General features: G+C 39.9%; 1 protein-coding gene across 2 annotated transcripts; it reads right to left on the bottom strand.

The window, feature by feature from the left end:
* Positions 1-299: 299 nt before the first annotated feature.
* cldn19 (claudin 19) lies at positions 300-12,516 on the bottom strand. Of its 2 annotated transcripts, none has more exons than XM_069703218.1 (5): positions 11,757-12,516; positions 6,534-6,698; positions 6,097-6,181; positions 4,498-4,644; positions 300-1,822 (listed from the first exon to the last, which is right to left on the bottom strand). In XM_069703218.1, the coding sequence occupies exons 1-5, from the start codon at positions 11,977-11,979 to the stop codon at positions 1,786-1,788; spliced, it is 657 nt and encodes a 218-aa protein (XP_069559319.1). In that variant the 5' UTR covers positions 11,980-12,516; the 3' UTR covers positions 300-1,785. The 2 variants fall into 2 exon arrangements, with proteins under 2 accessions (XP_069559319.1, XP_069559318.1); XM_069703217.1 differs by having other exon boundaries at positions 300-1,286; positions 11,757-12,515.
* Between the last annotated feature and the right edge of the window lie 9,958 nt (positions 12,517-22,474).

Raw genomic sequence — 22,474 nt, 5'->3', positions numbered from 1 at the left:
TATAGTTGATGCTCACAAAACCTAACTGTGAACATGGTCATGATTTAACAACTGTTTTCAAGTTCAAACTTTACAAAACAAGTTGTCAGTTGTATCAGTGGTGATCAAGTTAACTTTGTGAGTCCAACTCTAAGAATGTGCCACAGTCCAGTGGAGCAGAAGTGGAATTCCACGTCTGCAATTACTGAACAACAGGGTGCGAAAGAAGTATTTGAGCTGGAAAAGAGGAACGAGTAGGGGGGCGTGGGCAAAAAATCAGGAAGGGGTGAAATGTTAGGAAACAACTGATGAAACACTGAGACGAATACCATTTTTATTTTTGTCTCTGTTTACTTTATTCTAAAAGAGACAGACAGGGGTATACTGTCAATGAGATGATACACAACATAGAGGAGGTAAATATTAGAAAAAGGAATGGCATGGTAAATAAATGCAGGCATCAGAGGGGCATATGAACACTCAGCTAACTGGCATTCCTTAGTACAGGAGACAGCACACAGTACAGTACATCCCTTGGAGTCATTAATACTACGACTCTGTCATTCATACAAAATCATATTGTCACTTAACAAAAAAAAAAATGAATGTACTTGGTATATCCTCAATCCAGGCTACTTGGAAACAGGCACACAGCTTTCTATAAACAGTGGCATGAGGCATTATGCAGACTATCTATGGTGTGTATTTGTTGTTTCATAAGTAGTACTGTAGAGTAGCTTCACATTCATTATTGGAAATCCAACAATAGATAAAGGCATACAGAACTGCTGGCAGATGAACTGTGGGCACACATCCCTCACATGGGATGGCGGACTATAAAGAATCCATGTAGTTATAAAACATACATGTGCACAAACATGTGTTATAAGGCACTGTAGTAAAACATTATATATGTAGTAAAAAAAAAAATTAAAAAAAAAAAAAAAAAGAGAATAGAGTAGGTGGTATATACACCTGGGCATTTAAACATGTTATAGAAAACATACCCTGAATGACTGTCTCTCCCAAAGTCAACAACACAGACAAGACAAGGATATCATCTTTCTCAACCCCCTAAAACAGCTAATTTTTAAAACAATTTGTTAAACTTCCACAAATACTCTAATTTATGTTGTTGCAATATATTCAACAGGTTGCTGTTCATAAATTCTTTCTTGTCTGTTTTGAATTCCTCAGTGAGAGGGTTTTGTCTCTTGACAGAATCTAAACCATGGTAAGGCCAGAAGACTCTCCCAAACTACAAGTACTGCTCCCTTTTCTCTGGTGGGGTAGTTTTAACATTTGGTCTGCAATTCAAAAGGGAAAAAAAGACATGTTTCAGTCAAAGTACAGACACAGCAAACAAAATAAACCCAAAGGACACATTTACAAAAACACCCAGAGGTCATAGGATATAAGTAAAATCATAAATCAGCGCAACAAACCCACAATATGTTTCAACTCATTGTTAACGTTCATCCAATAATGAGACAGAAAGGAGGGAAGGGGGTGTTGGAGATGTAGTAGTAGAGGGTTGACACCTCATTTCTTCAAGAAAAGGTCTGATCACATCTTTTTAAGAGTCCATATTTACAGAAAAGGCTCAGACGTTGGGGGCAAATGGGAGCAGACAGTATATTTTGGTTCCCATTAAAAAATAATAAGGTGCAGATGTAATACGGAGAGAAAGGGGAATCATCTACTACAAGAGGTCCAAATTTGAGGTCAAAGAGATAACAGGAAAAAAAGGAGGGGAAGACAGTGGTTGGACAGTCGGACAGTCCTCGATAAAAAGGCGGGGGCTGATCATTCAGGGAAACTAGTTTCACTCAACAAGTCTGCCCTGAATTAGAGGAGAGAAGAAGACAGTCAGAGATGAACAGACGATAGGCGGGGAAATAAGTGACACATCAAGACCTCTTCAATTCCCATCGTGTTACAAAGCCAGTGGGATGATTGAGTCAATAGCAAATAGTGTTGAAAGGCAAATGAGGAGGATGTGTGCACGATGGTGCTACATGTCAGCAAGGAATCTACAAATGAAAAAGGTGAGGCTACGATTAGTCCTTAGCCCTGTATCATCTAATCTAGCTAAGATTAGATGATACAATTGAAACTACTCTAAAAATGAAGCTAAAGCGAGGTTAGGTGTAACAGCTCACCTGTCTTTGTCCAAAAGTTGTAAAACACTGCCGACCAGCACCTTTAGAGCTCACTGCTAAAAGTATTCAATCTTGTTTTGTTTTTGTTTTTACCGGAGATCTATTTCCCACTGCCTTTCATGCATTTCTGCTTAACATCCTGACTGATAGGCTATGAAGCTAGAGACAGTTAAACTTAGCCTAAGGACCGCAAGCAAAGGGAAAATAGCTCATCAAAAAGGAAAAGAAACATTTTTTTTTTTTTAAATGTTGGAACTTCGCGTTTTAAAACATACTTGCTAACATATTACATATTGTTTCTCAGCTTGCAAGCTATTCCTTCTGCAGTCTTTATGCTACACTAAGTTAACCCCCTGGTTGGAAGCCTACTTTCATGGAGAGTTGAGAGTGGTATCAGTGTTCTCATCTACAGAAACTTTCAGCTAAAAACTAAAGTTTTGGTTGGAATTCCCCTAAATTCCAAACTAGTCTTTTAAATGTATATTATCGTATCTTTTGGACATAGCTTTACAAGTAGTTTTTCACACATATTGTTGAGCAGTCCCTCTTCAAAATACAGCTTCTACTGACAAAACAGTGAGGCTTGACATCCCTCTTTATTTAAAGGGCCCACAGAGTTTCCAATAGACCTACAACCTCCTTCCAATCTGAGAATAATAGCACTCAACAAACAAGTGTCTTCCAAGAAGAGAGGCCGTATGAGAGGGAAATGGGGCGACTGGGACCTATTCTGAGAAAAGTTAATGGCATTATTATCTGGAACAGTGATGGACCAGCTCCTTTAGAAACATAAATGAGGGCAAAGTGATGCGGGAGCATTAAGGGGGAACTCAAGAGCCAATTTAGCATGCAGTTAAATTTTACAGGCTGTAATGTGGGGATGGCTGCAGGTAGGTTATCTGTTGTACTTCATCTGCATGGCGCAGTCAGTGGTTTGCAAAACACCTGTTGTCGCTGTATGTGATCAATCAAACAGTGTATTCTGTAGCGAAGTTAAATATGCTTTCTATTCATTTGTAGCCGTGTGTAAAGCATCATGTTAGCTTATTGTCCACTGTAAGATAATACCGTGCATATGTCTTATAGCTTATGATTCCCAGTAAGATTATTCTTTCAGAAGTCTACGACAATTATACAAGAGATAATTAGATAAGGGAGGGTATTAATCTGGAGTGATGATGTCAGTAAATGGAGCGTGACGATATGTGTCGATGAGAAGCTCCACTTTCTCTTAGTGCTGTGCATAATAGCAAAGTGATAATTAACAGCATTCATACTCATTACAAGCTAAACATACACCTTCCACTAGCAATTCACCTCCACTCTGCAGTTCAGATTGTGTCCCCGTGTGCAGCTCTCATCAGATGACTGTTGTGTAAAACAGTAGCTCCTTTTTTTTTTTTTTTTTCAAAGTAAGACAGTAATAGCACACCATACACATCTGCTTTTTTATTGTAAGTAATTTTGGTTGTTTTAATCGCTCACCAGCTGCATCCATCATTGCTATATCTGCAGAGCTGCCTGTTGATTATAACTGGTTGATTCCAATGTTAATGTTTTTTTGTACATTTGTCTTTAATTTAAAAGCAGAAAATAAATAAATTAAGGATTTAGCAGTTCTTAATTTCATTCCTGGCTGTGTGGAAAAGGCCCTGAAATAAAATGCTTTATAAGCTGCATTCTGGGAACAAACATTTAGAAATAATATGACAGATAAAGTAAAAGCTTATGAGTAAATTCATGTTTTTGAAAATTCTCCTTTTACACAACCTAACTGCACCAGTGGAGTGTGAATACACAAAGTAATGTGGAGACGAAACACAAAAGCAGCTCCAACCAGGAAGCACAGGACATGCTGGTAAAAGTTCAACGATTTTTGCAGTGCTAGCAGCTCCATGCCGACGTTCTCTGTGGGTATCTACTGTGATGCACCTTTTATTTTGCCTTTTAAATCATCCAAATTTCCTCTGTACAAAGAAGCAAATGCTTTCATTTGTTTACGTTATTTCCCCGCACTAATTTCAACAACATCCAATAATGACAATAAGGCACATAAGAGGTTTCCATTCACAATACAAGTTTAACAATGTATACGTGAACTGGATGACTGACCTGAAATATGTAGGCCACTAAAATACATCCTACTGATTGTGTGTAACACTGTATGCGATGTGTTTCTGCGTGCAAGTCTGTGAGCGCTATATGATTGCATGTGTGTACGCATGATAGTCTTTTTGTTTTTGTTTTGTTTTGGCAGGCATAATTAGAGTGGGAAAAAAAAAAAGGGGGGTGCGACAAGCGTGTCCTCTGCTCTCTGTTTGGGTGACTGCTGGAAGGGGGTGGGGTTTACACGTACTCCCTGGCTGTGGAAGGCTGTGATTGGCGATAATACTGCTGCCCTCGCATGTTGTCTTTGGAGCAGGAGCAGCACAGCAAGGAGCCGCCCAGAACCGTGAGACTGGCCGCTGCCCAGCCCACAAAGAGGGCTGAGCCGAACTCATACCTGTACAGGAAATAGAAAGGAAAAGGTTTAAAACAGCTATCTCGAACTAGCTGGAGATAAAAAAAAAAAAAAAATGTTTTTAAAAAAAAAAACAATAACATGAATATCCTATATACAAGAAGATCCAAAAGCTACATCATAGCAGAATTTTATTTTTATTTTTTGAGACTGATATTTAAAACAAAGATGAAAGAAAACGTCCTCTGATTGTTCATGAGCAATAATGGGAACTATTAATATTTCCAGCTGTGTTTATTTACTGTTATAATAAACTATTGATAAGCTGGCCATGTTTATAGGCATAATTTGGAAATTAGTAACAAAATATGCTAATGTCTATCCTCTCACCAGGTAATGTTGGCCATTTAACGAGCCAAAATTTGGAACTGTAAGAAACTAAAGCTGGCCATGTTAAACAGACATTTAACACTTGCTTTCAATTAGTTTTAGCAATTTTGTTAGCTATTATTTGGAACTACCAGCAGTGGTTCTTTGAAGTTAGCTATCTTTATTTTCCATTATTTGGAACTGTTACTTACTAACACAACTTATAACTACAACTTACAACTAACACAAGCTGGTCATATTTATAAATGAGTCACAATTGACAGCTATTTGCAATAATGTTATTTATATTTACTAGTCATGATTTGTAAGTATTTTCAAGTGAAGATGGGTTTTTTTTCAGTTATATTTAGCACCTGTTAGTATTTAATGGTAGCTATTTTACACGTCATAATTTGAAGGAATTAGAAACTGTATCTAGCCATAGCCTACTTATCAGCCAAATATTGTTAACTGTTTGCAATTAATCTAAGCTATTGTTATTAGCCATAATTTCAAACTATTAGCAATTGTAGCCAACCATATTTATCAGCTATAATTAGCGTATGGTGGCACTTAATGTGAACAATCTTTGCAGCCATCTTTTTAAACTCTATTGAAACTGGCCATATTTATTGTTGACCTACTTTTTGACAGCAGCATTATAATTAGTGTCACTTGGCTGTAGTTCAAATCAAAAAGTCAAGAAGCCAGATTCAAGTGGCCCTGGAATTTTTGGGATGAAGTCTGTAGCATAAATGACTGTGACACACAAGCCTCAAAACTGTGTAAGTACAGTTATTATCATTGTGGCTTTTTCAGAATTAGTGTGGCTTTTTCAGAACATAGAAGCACATTCAGTAGAAGGGTAATGAAATGTCACCTTTATCACAAATCCTTCATGTTTGTCCCTTGTTTGGCTACCCAACATCATAGCAAATATACGTATTAATGTTGACATCAAAGCTCGATAACCGTAGTCTGTTAATAGTTAAAGGGCATCGATGCTTTAGTCTAATCTCAAGCAAACAACTACTTAAGGGGAGCTTAGTTCCACTGTGTTGGGTTAATACCTTGGGCGAGGGCACCTCTTAAATAGAAAAGACCTTAGCACACGGAGATCTATACCTGGCATTGGGCGGCGTATTTGGGTTGAAAAACTGATAGGACACCTGAGTGGCATACCAGGACACTGACACCAATGTGCAAAGACCTGTGGAAGGAGAAACCAACGCATTAGTTCTCAGTATTAAATAACCCTGCAAACATTCACTGCAGCAACAACAACACATTCAACAAATGAATTGGTGGGGATCCGTGTTCAGTTAGTTTTCTCCCCTGAGATTATGGTTTGTCTGAGGTCGGCAGCTAATGCTTCCGAAATGACCACTTCCTGTTTACAGCGGGGACTCTAATTACCCAGAAGACCCCTGGTGAGAGAGTCAGGCTATAAAAATGCCAGACAACTCTCACTAAATAAACCGACTGTGATAGATGATGCATGTATTTTTGCGCGTAAAATAAAAACTAAACAAATAATTACAGATGTCAGGTAGAAATCACACCTGCAAGCAGGAAGAGAGCTCCTCCAGTGATAGCGACGCGGATCTTGGTGGCCGGGTTGTTATCCCCAACCTTAGTGCACTTCATGCCCACCACGCTGATGATGAGGGCCATAAAGCCCAACAGTACTGACACCACCATAAGAGCCCGGCATGTCTGGATGTGGACTAGATAAGAAGAGGAAAGGAGGAGGCAGAGGCCGCAGGGAGAGCACAAGATGTTGGATGATACAACAGAAGATGTGAAATAAAGGAGAAGAGAGGGAGAAAAATGGTGAGTAGATGAGAAAACAAACAGCCTTTCAGTCTATCCCTTGTAATGAAACAAAAATATTTTTGACATAAAAGTGATAATTATAAGGGAGTGAAGCTACACATGCCAAGCAGGATTGATGGGAGACCACATGCATTTACGACCGGCAACTCATTAGCGTCAGTTCACCACTGTCCAACTTTCCAGAGCAAAAATTCCAGCTCTTTATTTTCCAGAGGTGACTTTCTTGGCCAAAGTCTGGGAAATGAAACGATCCCCCAAATCTTCTCCACATCATTCCACTGTGATTTCGCCGTCTCAAAAATCGAATGCGCTTGCCCACACAGGCCGCGGCACACACATAACTTAGTGGGAGGAACATATTTACACATTTTTACGCACACACGTATGTACGTATGTGCACAATACCGGCACGCACACGATGACTGTAGGTGGAATAGACACAGATGAAACTCTCTCTCTCTAGCACAGAGCGACTGTAGGAGGTCCTGCTTTACATGTTTCACACAGTGGGATTAGTGTGGCTCTGTCACAAAGCAAGATTGTTTTCCCGGTGCTGTCGCCACAGCAATCAGACATTACTGCTTCAGCCACAGCCGGTCATAGATATGTTAAAGCAATGCTAAGCGCATACTAATACTGTCAAAATACTGATAGAGTGTGTCTTATTTACAACAAGCAAGGGGTTTGTTTGAAATCCTTGCAGCAGTAGAAATTGAGCAAATTCCAATATCCTAAATCTGATGTTTGACAAAGCTGACAGATGTGGTGATTAAAATAAACGAGAAAAGCTTTTCTTACAGGTTTCAAAGTTTAGATTACAGGCATTAGCTTTAAATAACAAAGTGTCAGCTAATAGTGGTGGAAAACCAGAGAAAGTCAAGAAACAAATTACTCTACATCAAAAACACAAACATGACATCTCTGAACAGACAAACAGATCAAAATAGCATAGACAAAACTACTCAATGTTCACCAACTGCTTTTTGTATGTTTTAGTTTTTTTTCCCCATTTCTCATCTTTTCACAACTACACCGAAAAAAAAAAGGTTCATAATTAGAATAGAATAGTCTTCATCTGAAATTCCAATTTAAGGTACACTCACTTATTTGTGGAGCTCTCAAATGAACCTCACAGTTTGAAAGCTCCTGAAAAAAAAGATAGTAATTTGATTTTATACGTTAAAAAAAATCCACTTTTGCACTCCAGTAGAATTTTTTTCAGATCTGTTTGTCTCAGTTTCCAAATATGAGCTCATCAAACTACTGATTCTAATGTCAAGAAAGAGAAATGTGTTGCTTTTCTAGAATAGAGTAGTTTAGAGTAGAGTAAAATAGAGCAGAATAGAATAGAATAGAATAGAATAGAATAGAATAGAATAGAATAGAATAGAATAGAATAGAATAGAATAGAATAGAATAGAATAGAATAGACAACAGTTTTGCTTTGAAATCATCTTTTACCCGCATCTTCCAACTACTACTACTGCTACTACTACTACCATCAAACTACTGTTTCAAAAGGTACTTAGCGTAATTTGACACTGGAATAGAGTAGAATAGAATAGTATACAATACAATGGAATAGAATGCAACAGAATACCCAAAAAATATAATGGACAATTGTTTGCTTTTTATGAGAACTTTCAACCACAGTTTTTTTGCTCTTAAGTTGACTTAATTGAAATAGAAATAAGTATAGAAGCTGGTCATATATAATACAGAAAGAGTAAAATGGGACAATAAGATCAAGAAAAAGAGAATCACTTCAAAAAAGAGCTGTTGAACAACAGCTTGAGCAGGAGGCCAAAGGTCATCATTTGCCTTTGTGACAGAAATACACACACCATCATTCATGGTGCAGCAGTAAATCAGCATTTCAGAAGCTGATCTGAAGGGAGTTATGATGGGGAAGAGGATGGAACGATCTTTGAAGTCTGATTTATGGCTCCAGAGCTCCTTTTGATGGAGGAGCCGAATGGTCTTTCACAGAGAGAGGTTTCATTTTCTTTGTTGTTGTTTTTTTTGTTTTCCATCCACTCTGGGTATTCCTCTTTTCTTCTGAGGGAATGCGGGGGTTTAGGCTGAATGACACCACTCTGACCACTTTTAGTCAGTGACAAACCACAAGGGCATTTGGGGGCCTTTGGGGTGACGGAGAGGGTAGAAGAAGGGCGGGAGAGTGGTGGGGGTGGGCTGGCTCACCCACTAGGCCCTCTCGTTCCACTGCCAAGGTTGGCAGTGCCAGCCACAAGCTTTCAAAGAGTGTGTGTGCTTGCTGGTGTGTGTGTGGGCACTGTAAGGACCCATTGTGAGGTCACTTGCGGCTGTTTTATACGTAATATCTGTTTGCCCACTCACTGTGCAGGACACACCCCCTGGCCTTTTTCAATCCAATTTCTACTCAAAGTGAAAGCAAAAACTCACTAACATGATGTTTTCTGTTTTATTACCTCACTTTAATCAGATAAAATATTTTTGTCTTACTGATCACGTTGGGATGGGAGGACGTAGCTGCTGCTACCGGTCACTGTGTGGGTCCCTACACATCACACCACTTCATTCGCTCTTTGGGATGGGAGGACATGGTTAACTTCCAACTCACTGTCAATGAGACCGAGCACCTAACCCATCAGTTGATAAGGCTGGTCATTTTCTCTGTTTTTATTGTTGTCTACAATTCCCCAAAAAAGTCTCAAAAATAAACTGATTCTGTGTAACCGAGCCTTCTATTCTATTCTATTCTATTCTATTCTATTCTATTCTATTCTATTCTATTCCTATAGCTGCCCAAAATCCATCAAAACACATCAGTTATAACAATCACATAATTTTGCCTCAGTGCCACGTTCACCATCCTGCAGCTGTCAATATTCAGGAGGGCACCAAGACTGTATCCATTCACAGATAAAATGCAATGTTTAGTAATGTTTGTACTTTAAAAAAAAAAAAAAAAAAAAAAAATTGTCCATGAGGGCAAGGAGAGAAACACAGGCACAGTAATACATTGTTGATTTTGGTAACATTTTTTTAACTGGAACAAATACACAGCAGCGGACACAGATGATTTGGCTCCTGCACAGCAAAAGGGTAATTCAGCAAGCAAAATTACCCTTTTACATGGATGTTAAGTTTTCTACACGAGACACCATACACCGTACCTCTTACAGTGAGTAATACGGTAATTATTCAGTGTTACAGAGGGTCAAAAGCAGGTCTACGTGTCTTTAACTTTGTGCGCGGATGTTCCTGGGTGCAAAGAGCTGTCCTTTCAGCACCACCAAACCACATTCTCCTCTTCTCACAAATAAAAGTCAATCTTCTCAGCCATCTATTATCCTGTCTCTCATCTTCCTCTTGAACAAATGCTCAGTAAACCTGCAACTCTTTCCATCACGTTTGCTTGGCCGCATCAGCAGAGCACAGCACAGTCTGGTGAACAATTACACCCACCATCACATGCTGCTCCTGCTGCGAACGTATCCAGGGGAGAAGAGCTCCTTCCCGAACTTTAACTGCTGGATTAAACCAACACCGGAGAAGCGTTTAATCAAGATCCAGACATGCAGCGTCTTCCCTGAACCGGGCACATGATTGGATCTGCTGCCTATCATAATCTGTCTGGGGAGACACCTGAATAAACCTGTGATTATCAAGAATGCTTGGTCACGCCTCAGAGCAACAAGCAGTTAGAGTTTTTTTCTGTATTTTTTTTGTCTTTGGTCTGAATCTGTACTCACTGAGTGTGTTAATGGACAAATGGAACAATGTGCGCGTGTGGGGAAGACAGAACGCATTCTGGGAATATCTCTGGTCTTTGGCTCAACACTGGCCTTTTCTTCTCCTAACAGCCCCTATTCATGCGCAAGGACAATACGCCGTTCTCATTGCTGCAATCAACCAAAGGAGATGGGAGATCAGCTCGGGCGCCCCGTCGCACAGATCGCCACTGAAAATGTGTTGATATAATGACTCACCAAGACACCAAAATGTTTGCAAAGTGCCTCATTTGTTGCTCCAAGGGAAGTGTGCCACAAACGGAATCACAATCACAGAGAAAAAACAGGCAAAACTCAAAACTGTTTCCTGAAAATGTCTTCGACCCCAACCCTCTCCCACCCCCTGTACTTTCTCATTAGAATCTCTAATAGGACGATTTACACAGACAGTAGATGGATGGATTCATATAATCTTTGTCCCATTAATTATGAGTCACTAGTTCCTGCTTACACATTGGAGATGACAGGAGGCTTATATTCTGAGCTAATTTATGTCTGAACCCTACATTCCTCACGCCCTCTCGGTCCTCGCACATAACTTGTCATGGTGTTTTGTAGTTTTAATAAATTAATTGAACTTCATTAATGATGTGAACAGCAGATTTACAGCTGGTGAACTGAATGCATCTCACACAGCTTTTAGTTCTTGGAGAAGTGTTTTCCTTCTGTTTTTGCTGCTGATTAATGACAAAAATGTGGGCAAATGAATGGGCCAACTACAATAACTGTTGTGATCTGTAATACAATAAAATAGATATTTGTTGGGGAAATTATGGAGGAAAAACAGAGCAGAGCAGAAGGTTAGTTAACATTGACAAAGAACTGCCTCATCAAAAAGACAAAACGAAAACAGTCAGGGAAGAAAGCATTTGAAGGACAAAGAGTGATTAAAAGAATTAGAGAAACCTTTCTTTGTGGTGTATTAAGAGCAGATTAACAGCTTAGTTAAATTTTAATTGTACTTTTTCATCATCTGCCAAATTACCCAGTGATTTGTATGTTGGTTTATGAGCATGAAATTTAATCCCTTATAAAGAAGTTGTACCAAACAGAATGAAATAAATGTCATTTACAAAGTCTAGAAAAGGAGCATAATTGTGAGGAGAGAAAGTACAAGCCACTACGAGTTAGAGCATCGGGGTTTGTCAAGCTAAATTCAAACATTGTACTCACTGTCCAGCGAGAGCATGGAGTCAAAGATCTTGCACTGCACCTGTCCCGTGCTCTGCGAGGCGCAGCTCATCCATAGCCCCTCGTACAGACCCACAGCTGTGATGATGGCATCGCCGGCATACGAAGACTGCTTCCACTGGGGTAAGGCGGTGGTGGAGATGATGCCAATCCAGCCGCCCAACGCCAGAAAGTAACCCAACAACTGGAGACCTGAGTTGGCCATCCTTTTCTAACTCTGTCCCTCTTTTTTTCTACCTAGCCTGGCTCTTTATCTGCCTGCTTGCCTTGCGACAACTTTTTACTGGGCGAGTCTGGTGCGTCGCCCTTTCTTTGAGCGGTCCTTGTGGGCACACCTGGAACTTTTTTCACTTTTCTCTTCACTATCTGGTCCCTCTGAGCATCTCCTTCTGCCTCTCTGCTTTAACTAACATTTGTAGAACTCTCCTCTTTGTCCTTGTCTCTAACTCCTTTCTTTCTTTTTCTCGCCACCTCTTGGTCAGCTGGGATGGTGAATTGATGTCTCCTCCTCGGGGCTGTCCTGTCTGATTCTTTGGTCCCTCTAGGAATTGATCAAAGTGGAAGAAAGAGTTTCTGGTGGTCAGCAGATCAGTTCATCAAGCATCGTCGCTGGGATGCCTCACTCTCTGCATGGCTTCTTCTTACAGTTCTCTCTCTCTCCGTCTGCTGCTCACTTCCTTTGCCCCCACTACAATCTTTCCATCTGCTCCAGGCTCAAGTGGCTCAATGAGGGGTAGCATAAAAAAAAAGTAAAAAGGGAAAAAAGAACACAACAGGCTGACCATGAAGGGACGGGGAAAAGGACTGGCCTGTGATTGGACTCCACTGTGTTGTAGGAACGCCTACTGGGAGGGAAGAGGGTTGGGCTGACTGAGTACTGTTTCAAAGAGAGGGAAAGAAAAAGCAAAAGATGTAGCTCAGGATGGAAAACACCATAGCTAAAGTCAGAAAGTAGCGCTTTGTGCAAATTCATCCAACCCAACTGAGGACGTTCAGTCAAACAGGTCAAACAAAACGTCAATACTCTGCTTTGTCAGGTATTAGGTACATTGATCCTTTAAAGGTTTGCCACCCCCAGCTGAAGGTGTGGAGGAGGTGGTGGCAAAGTGCAACAAACCCACGTAAATCAGCATCTAAACAATGCCCCGGCTGAAAAGGACGTGTCACATCCAGACAGGCTCTTTGGAAATTATGGGCTGCCGAGGCAAGCCTCCCCCATCCCCATGGCAACCCCGACAAATGAAGAGAGAGCGAGGGAGAGTTCACCCAACTGTACATCCTTACGAGCTGTAAACGCAGACACACTCCGGCCTTTTGTGTCTGTGGAGAACGCAGAAACCTGTTTTCCCACAGCTGCATGCCCGGTCAGCTCTTCTTCAACTCAGCTCATTAAATCTTCAATTCACTGAAGATAAACTTAATAATTCGATTCTGCCAATTACACTGTCGACACACTCACTCTCAGAGGCATGGCCATTTTCTCACATCTGTAAGAGACATGTCTCACCCTCACCCTGCACACACACACTGACTCACTCTCATCACACACACACACACACACACACACACACACACACACACACACACACACACACACACACACACACACACACACACACACACACACACACACACACACACACACACACATACACATACAGTCTACACAAAAAGCATGTTCTCTCCAATATTCTCAAAGCTGTACAGAACAAATAGTACATTAGTAATTGTTCCAATTTAATGAACATCCAGTTATCTGCTGCTTTGTTTTTACCAACTTTATATTTTTCTGTTTTTGGCTCTTTTCAATCCTGCCAATTTAACCTTGAACTTGAACTTGAACAACCAGTTCATTTAAAAAAAAAAAAAACACCCGAACATGTGAACATGCAAGTGACCTCATTGACTCACAGCACCAAGCATATATTTGAAAACCCTTCACTGCGTAGACATATTCACACTCATATTTGTATAGAAAGAACCATACATGAAGGTCCAACCATGGTTCAAACCATCCCCTGGTTTATTATCCTTCAGGCCGCTCTCTCATCCTCACCATTCTTATGGTTTGGATATTGACCATGACGTGGTAGTCTATGTTAAGGTTTGCACAGGCTTGACATATGGGGAGGGTGGGGAGTTGTCTTCAGAGCACAGAGGTCAGCTGAGTCTGAGAGGAGAGAGGAGATGAAAGAACAGCAAAACAAGTGCTCTGGTCAATGTGTAGTGGGTGGAGGGGTGGGGGCTTTAACAGGGCTTTGGAAGACCTTCTTATTTGGAATCATAACAACATACTGTCATTGGTGGGGTTATGGCAGTACACGTGAAAAACTTCACTCTGCAGTGTTTGAATGTAAAACATTCACTGCCTGTAGGCTTAGAGTGCTCATACAAAAAAAACACAAAATAGGTTGTTTATCGTTGCTTTCAAAAATCCCCCATTTTTATCTTTTTAATCAATTGAATTGATGCATGTCATATTGTGTAAAGATTGCCTTATAAATTGTAGCACCATGATGATGTAAATAGGAAAAGGGATATAAGAGCAGAGCCATGTCATCTATGTGCACTGCTCTTATATTTTGAAAATGCAGTTTCACAAGGGGTCACACATCTTTCTGAATCTTTCACCTCCACTGGTTTGATTTGTGTGTTTGTGCTTGCATGTTCTTCTTTCGTCCCTATTCTATATTAAAAAATGGGATTACGCTGTTGACTGAAGGCTTAATTGCTTTGTTTGTGTCATTGTTGCATTTATTCTATTTCATATACTGGACAGCCTGGAAAAGGTGGTGGAGAGGATGATGCTGAGGAAATTATTATCCATATTGGATAATCCTGACCACCCTTTCCACCACCTGCCGCAGGGACAGCGGAGCACTTTCCCCAAAAGACTCCTCCAGCGCCGCTGTCACAAGGACAGATACAGGAGATCATTCCTGCCCACTGCAATAAGACTGTACAATAACTCACCTCTGGCAAAATTCATCACACAACAATAACACTGTTGGTTGTTTGTTTTCTTGTTTGTTTAAATCCTTGCACTATTGTTTAGTTAGTTTTAATTTAATTTAATTATTTTTATTTTATTGTATATACTGTGCATTTTTATATTTAATATATTTTGACTGTTGTTTTATTGCTTTCCTGTATCTATAATGCTGCTGTGGCGAAAACATTTCCCCTTGCGGGATTAATAAAGTATCTATCTATCTATCTATCTATCTATCTATCTATCTATCTATCTATCTATCTATCTATCTATCTATCTATCTATCTATCTATCTATCTATCTATCTATCTATCTATCTATCTATCTATCTATCTATCTATCTATCTATCTATCTATCTATCTATCTATCTATCTATCTATCTATCTATCTATTCTTACTGATTTGAGTGCAGACATTAAAAGTAGCTGCTGTCACACCGTAAGAATTTGGTCATATATGTGTGACACTCACTTCTCCCAGTTTGACCTAAGAACATTATTTTTGGATTGGCAACAAAAGATTTTACTGTGGTTCTCTCACAAGTTTGTGCTTTTGTCACAGTTGAAAATTGTAGTCTGACGAGGCTTTAAGCCTTCTACAATGTAACAATGTTGTAGTAAAGGGTTGGTTAGGTTTAAGCAAAAAAAATCCTGAATTCGGTTTTGATAAGTACTTTATTTAGGTTAGAGGATCTTTTCCGTCGCGGTTATGGTAATGAACATCCGGTTGAGGTTATGAAACCATCATGGTTAAAAGAGCCAACCCTGACATCGCCCATGGGTTTGTGAACTGCCGTTCTAAAGCCTCGAGTTTTGATTGTGGCCATCGCCATCTTCCTATTTTTGAGCCAGAAGTGACCATATTTGGATGAGCTGGGAAGGAGCAAGGGATAGGATAGGGTTAGGGTTAGGTTCTGACTCAATCTGATTTGAAACCAAAGGACCCTACGCCCGCTCACATATCTAATTATTGCCAGAGCTTTTGATTTTGCTTTGAATTCATTTTTAAATTTATTGTCAAATTAAATGAGGCTGTTATCGTAAACATATATAGTAACGAGCTTATAAAGCCTTAACTGACCTTGCAATTATCCTTGAAATAATTTGAAAGAACCTTTAAGAGACACAGGCAGTTTTAAACTACAATTATTTTACTCCCATTTTAAATTAGTTGAATTAGAAAATCCAAGACTTCTGTGTGTGTGTAACTAGGGTTTATAAACAACAAAAGAAAAGGGCTGTGAAAAAAAGCGAGCCATTTGGAAAAAAGCAAAAATCCAGCCTAAAACTAAAAACAAAACCAAACAAACCGAAGCAGGTAAAATACAAAAGAACTTAAAGAACAAAAAAAACAAGCTTCAGAAGAAATTCCACGAGGTTAATGGGCTTGAACAGGAACGAACACAACAGGGACACAGGTGCTGGCAAAAACAAGTGGGAAAACACAAAGGCAGGAAGTGACAGATTCGGGAAGTCCCTTAACAAATCCCTACCAAAAGTCCAAAATGCGACATGCTGCACCGGCATCCAGCCAGCCCGTGCTCCACACTGTGCTTGATTTTACACCAGGCAGTGGGTCCTCCATGGCACTCGGAAAAGGCTAGACGGCTTCAAGTCTGATTTAACAGATAGGTTACAGAGGGACATGGGGACTCTTCTAAACTCCTCCTGAGTTTCACAAAGTCTGCCAAAGTCTTTCCCATTTCAGATCCCTTCAGGAGCTTTGGCCTAGAAGTAATTTAGAAGTAATTTATATGATAAACCACTAGCTGACACATTCTCTCCTAGTGCCCCTGAATCGCTAAGTTGAACCAGTCAAAAATGTAGCTGATTTCCATGAGTTCCTTAACATGATACTCAGTATATGCTGGGTTCATTTTGATCAACCCGACCTGTTGTGTGGCGAGCAAGTAGGACCCATTAATGCATTAATGCACCCTCCGACCTTCACAATGCTGCCTTTTTAACTGAGTGCTGATAATAAGATGGATGGTCTGTCTGCTCTTAAGGCCAGAGGATGCAGTCTCCATGATTTCCAAAAAGAATCTCAGATTTTGATTTGTCAGACCACAGGACAGTTTCCACTTCACCTCAGTCCATCTTAAATGAGCTCGGGCCCAGAAGGGACGGTCATGTTTATATATGGTTTCTTCTTCACATGGTAGAGTTTTAACCAGCATTTCTGTATGCAGAAATGAACTGTGTTCATAGACAATGTTTTTTTAGAAGTGTTCCGAGCCCATACAATGATTTTCACTGAAGAATTGTGGCTGTTTTTAGTGCAGTGCCACCTGAGGTGCTGAAGATCAAGAACATCCAATATTGGTTTTCAGCCTTTTCCCTTGCGTACAGACATTGTTCACTGATCTGTTGCCAATTAACCTAATTAGTTGTGAGTTCCACCAGCAGTTTTTTTTTTTTTAGCTTTACACAACTTTTCCAGTCTTTTGTTGTCCTTAAATGTGTTGCGGGCATCTAATTAAAAATGAGCACTTATTTTCCAAAAAACAATAACGTTTCATAGTTTCAATATTTGATATGTTGTCTTTGGTCTATTTTAAAAACAAATATGGGTTTATATGATTTGCAAAATCATTGTATTCTGTTTTTATTTACATCTTACGCAGCGTCCTAACTTTTTGGGAAATGGGGTTGTAAAACAAGAGACACAAAGCTGATATGAAAAAACAAAACAGAGACCAGATTCAAATCATGACACTGTGCACAAAAAAAGTGTATTTCCCTCAAATTTTACTCACAAATTCGTTCAAACCCATGTTAGTGAGCACTTCACCTTTATCGAGATAATTCACCCACCTGACAGGTTTGGCACATCAAGATGCTGATTAAACAGTGTGATTATTGGTGGGGCTTGGACTGGTCAAAATAAAAGCCCACTCTAAAATGTGCATCAATTTTGATAAACATGTTGCAGTTCAAACAATGCCTATGACATCATCTGAGTTTTCCCCAAGATCCATGTACTCTTACTCTGGGCTCTATCACCGTTATCAGTGTGGATACACCACTTTTCTATTCTCAGATCTTATCTATTTGACTCTCCTTAAACAGGAAACCACCAAATGTGGTTAGCACAGTCTCATACCCATGCACACACATTTAAGACATCAGTAGCCAATCAGATTAGCTTGTGTTGCCAGGGCTACCGTGAGACACATGTGGACATGTAAACAGTATCGGAGAAGAATTATGTAATGCAACAGGCAGGTTGTGGATTAGTGTAGTTGAAGACACATGCAGGGATTATTCATTGAAGCAGATTCTCTTTGATGTCACATGAAGTAAATTTGTATGCAGTCTGAAAGATACTACATAATTGATATCACTTGGGAAGCGAGCTTGTACATAGTTAGCAATATTCCCAGAGACTTTGTAGATCTCTACAGTAAAGGATAATTACAGTACTTCAAGCCTTTCCTGTTAATGTTTTTCGCCCAGAGAGCCCACATAAGAAGGTGGCGTCTGAATGAATGCTAACTAAGCACAGAAATGAATAATGTATGTCTGTGCCCCAAGAAGAGCTCCTCTGGTCGAGCTCAAGTGCCCCTGAAGAGACTGTTGGCTCTGCTCATTATGGAGTTGAACAGGGCGTCTTTTCCCTGAAGTAGACAGCAGCACAGAGTTCTGTGACACACACAAAAAAAAAACCAGAGAATGTGGTAGAGTAAAACAATTCGAGAGTTGAATGGTAGGCGCAGGTTACTGCTGTTGACTGATGGCTTAATTGCTTTGATTGTGTCATTTTGGATGTCTAAACCTAAAAAAAATGACCGTGAGAGGTTGATGGAAGCACTTTCCATGAATGTTCCAAAGTCTTGAGCATCTAATGACATCCAAAGGCAGCATTCTATGAATTGTTTTTTTTATCTCACTGTTTCCTAAACTCACTGCGGTCGACCTTGCTTTCATGCCTGGCTTCAGTTCAGTTACTGGGTCAGTGCCTTGTGGTGATGGTAGTTTGTTATTGCGCTTCGAGATATAGCCATCCTCTCTACCCGTTTATCTTCAACCTGCGTATCTCCGATCACCATCATGTCTTTTCTACCACCTCTTCCTTCCCTCCGAGCCCACACCAGAGGAGACATGGTTCAGTGGGTGCCATCAGTTACTCCCTCTCTCCAACGTCTCTCCCCACTTCTCACCTCTCTCCCTCTCCCCAGATTTTCCAGACCCCTGCCGCACTAAGCTGAGCTTACGAGTCAGCTGAGCTGATCAAAGACCGTAGCCATGTAGTGGCTAACAAGAGGCGAGAGTTCCCAACGACACAGGACCTCCCAGGGGTTCCCACCGCCATAGACCTACTGTAACTAGAATTAAGATGGAGGGACCAACGCTGATTGTACACTCTTCCTGCATGACTGCACCAATAGCTGTTGGGTAGACGCACAAAGATTGTCTGTCTGCTTTCATGAGGAAAGGTATGTATTCTTGAGAAAGCTTATTTCAGGTCCTATAGAGGTGCTGCCAGTCTAGTCTAGTGATTTTACATCTGCAGAGCATCCCCCTCGTGTGGTGAAGTCGCCTCCCTCTCACCCCCACCTTCCCCACTTTCCTCTCCATCTACCACTCACCTCGTCACGTCGACCCCTTCCAGTTGCCCCTGCATGCTCTGGCCCTCTATTATCTCTCTAATTAGCCCTAGCAGGCTTTCTCTCCTCTTCCTCCTCCTTTTGTTCCCCATTTCTTCTTTCGTCCTTCATGACCTTTTTTTCTTTGTGTACAGTAGCCCTGCAGTAGGCCGCTGGTTGACCCCAGCAGAAATGAAACTACAGTTCTCTCCGATGATGTCTTTTTGTACGTTTGTACATGTTGAACAAGGAACGTCACTGCGTTGGAAATTCATCCTGCTGTCTGAAAGTGGGGGAAAAAAGTAATGTTAGAGACTCGTCACCAAATCAAACTTTAGTGTCAGTGAGCTTTGGTCAACTTAGCTATTGCTTTTATTTTCTTGCCATTTTGGTAAGAATTGTAAACAGTTTAATCATGGTTAAAGATCGGTATATATAAAGTAAGTTAACGTGACAATAAATTTAACGAGTTAACCATTTCATGGATTCTGTGAGGGTCCATGTGGCGTAAATTTTGTCACCCACCCTAACTGTGCATGTTGAGAAAAGTAGATTGGGCACTCATTTTGTGCACCATATGTGTGTACTGTATTCCACATCCTTGGTCCTTCTCTTGTTAAGCGATTGCACACACTGTTTTCTCTGTTTCACTTTTTTTGTTGTTCAGCCAAACACAATAAACAAAGCAGCTCTTCTTCTTGCTGTCAGGAGATCACCATCATGTTTTCTAGTGTGCATGTGTGGAACGTGTCCGCGTTCCCATACCCCCAGTTGTATTATGTATAGTGTGTGCAAGGTAGGTCTGTCACAAAAAATTTACAGAATCACCTAATCACAATTATTTTACATAATTATTAAGATGGTTTCCATTCTTCTGTATACAACCAGCTGGATAAAACTGACAGAAAATTCATACTTCCATCCTGTTTTCATTTTGAGGTTTGACTGGTGTCACTGTTTTGCCCCCTTCTTCTGCCACGGTTTGATGGCACATCAGTGGATAATTTGCACCACCATAGTGCATAGTTTATTTGCTATTTGTACCTGTCATTATCAGTAATGTCCTTGTATATTTCAGTGAAAAACTTTCCACTTTGAAGTTATTATTTCTGTCATATTTTACTTTATTTAAAAAGCCTAAAAGGTAAACAGAAAAGTAATTTTATATTTATACTTCCAAATGTCAGTAAATGTTTCTTCATTTTCATGAGGTTATGTGATTTAGTTTATAATATAATAGTGGCATAAATTGAACTGAAAAAGACAAGAATTCCATGATTGTGACAGTCCTGGTGCAAGTTGTTTTGAGTCTGTGGACACAGAAATTATGAATTTGGCCTTTAGGAGGACAAGGCTACATTGGTTGCAATTAAATGATGTGTCAATCTTTCAAGACTGTAACATCTGGTTAGTTTTTGTTTCTTTTTTGATCTAAAACATTGTCAAACAAGGGTTATTAATAATAACTTGAAATATGTGCAGGCGGAGGCAAATCCCCAAGAAGACTTTATTCATTACGTCTACTGTTCTTGCCTGAAAACAGTATTTGAGCAAGATTTAAGGTCCACTCATGAGCTTTTCCAGCGCTTTCAACCCCATCTCACTGTCGTAGATATAAAAAGTGCTCATACTGAACAAAAAGACTGGAGCCATGTGGAAGCTAATGAGAAGGACTTGCATCAGTTCAATGAGGCAGACCACAACATATGGATGAAAGGGCTGGAAAAAGTTAATTAAGTGGACCTTCATTTCAGCAAAATCATCAGGAAGTTTAAGTGAGATTTAAGATTGTAAATACGAACAGACATGATTTGGAGACATTTTCTCTACTGGTGTAAACTAAACAAAGTTTGGGTTAGGAGCTGACTTGAATCTTAATGATCGATATTGTTTGTTGCTTTGCCTATTCTTTCTCCTGCTCTTTATCCACAAAACAATGATAAGTTAGCCAGCCTACACTTCCTCACGTCTTTGTCTTCTTCCGTCATTCCTTTCCTGCCCTCCGCTCTTGGCTTATTACCCACCTCCTCCTCCTGTACCATACCATTGCTGGAATCAAATCTCTTGCACCTGCGTGTCCAGGCTCTATCCGGTTCCTTGAATTCCTCTAAGCACTGTGCTGATCTGGCCCTTAAAGAAAAACCAGGGATGTGAAGGGGAGTAAAAAAAAAAAAAAAAAAAAAAAAGGGGGGAGAACATAGAGGAGAGCACGAACCTCTTTAGTAGTGCTGCAGCAATGGTGGTGGAGGTGGGGAAGGTTCCTCTTATGAGTGTGAATTTATCTGGAGCTGGAAGGAGTTTGTTTGAAGCCTAAAGTTCACCCAGGAAAATGACTGCTTTTAACAGAGAAATCCTTTCTAGTCTGTAGTGGGGCCTCTAAGTTCCCCCTCCTCTGTGGCAGTACAGCTCCCTCTCAACCTGGGGATATAAAGTTTGATGGATTTGGGAGAATATGTCTGGTTCCAGTCAGGTCTCAGTTTTGTACCAAATTAGAACTGAGAATGAAAACTGGGAATTTTGCGAAGAATCTTTTAATAATTGCAGAAAAAAATATTTTCCATTGAGGTTGAATCAGAACATTCGTTCTATTAAGAAATTATATGACACAGAAATAAAAATGTAATTATAATAAATGATAAATTAGGCTTCATACAATCTGAAGGTGGTCCAAGGGTGTTTTCAAATCAGTTCCAGTGCAAGAAAAAGATAGTATATTGCAGTTAGATGCTTTCTGATATATATCATGCTCACACTTCATTATATATATAAAAAAAACAAGATGAATAAATATTAATTTAATCAGACTGATAGCTAACTTGCTATTTTTTGATTAATTGGATAATTAATGGGTTTTGATCAGTGTATGATCCCCCTGCTCATATGCTGAAACATGTGTGTCACAAACATTTCTTACAAAGACAGATTGAACACTTCCGAAGCAGTTCACAAAATGTATGAGTCGTTTGGTCTTCAGGCTAAATTCCTCATACTATTAGCTACACTGTAAAACAAAACTGTGAAGATCAAAACTATGAAATATAACATGGAATTATGTAGTGAGAAATTAAAGCGAGAAAGTACTACATGTTTCATATTTCAGATTCTTCAAAGTAGTCACT

This window comes from Brachyistius frenatus, unplaced genomic scaffold (genome assembly GCF_029030835.1).
Source record: "Brachyistius frenatus isolate BFR_SWC_R1_liver_20210118 unplaced genomic scaffold, ASM2903083v1 Contig_45, whole genome shotgun sequence".
NCBI classification, from domain to species: Eukaryota; Metazoa; Chordata; class Actinopteri; family Embiotocidae; genus Brachyistius; species Brachyistius frenatus.
Note: the sequence above shows the minus strand (reverse complement) of the source record. Positions and strands in the feature narration are given on the sequence as shown.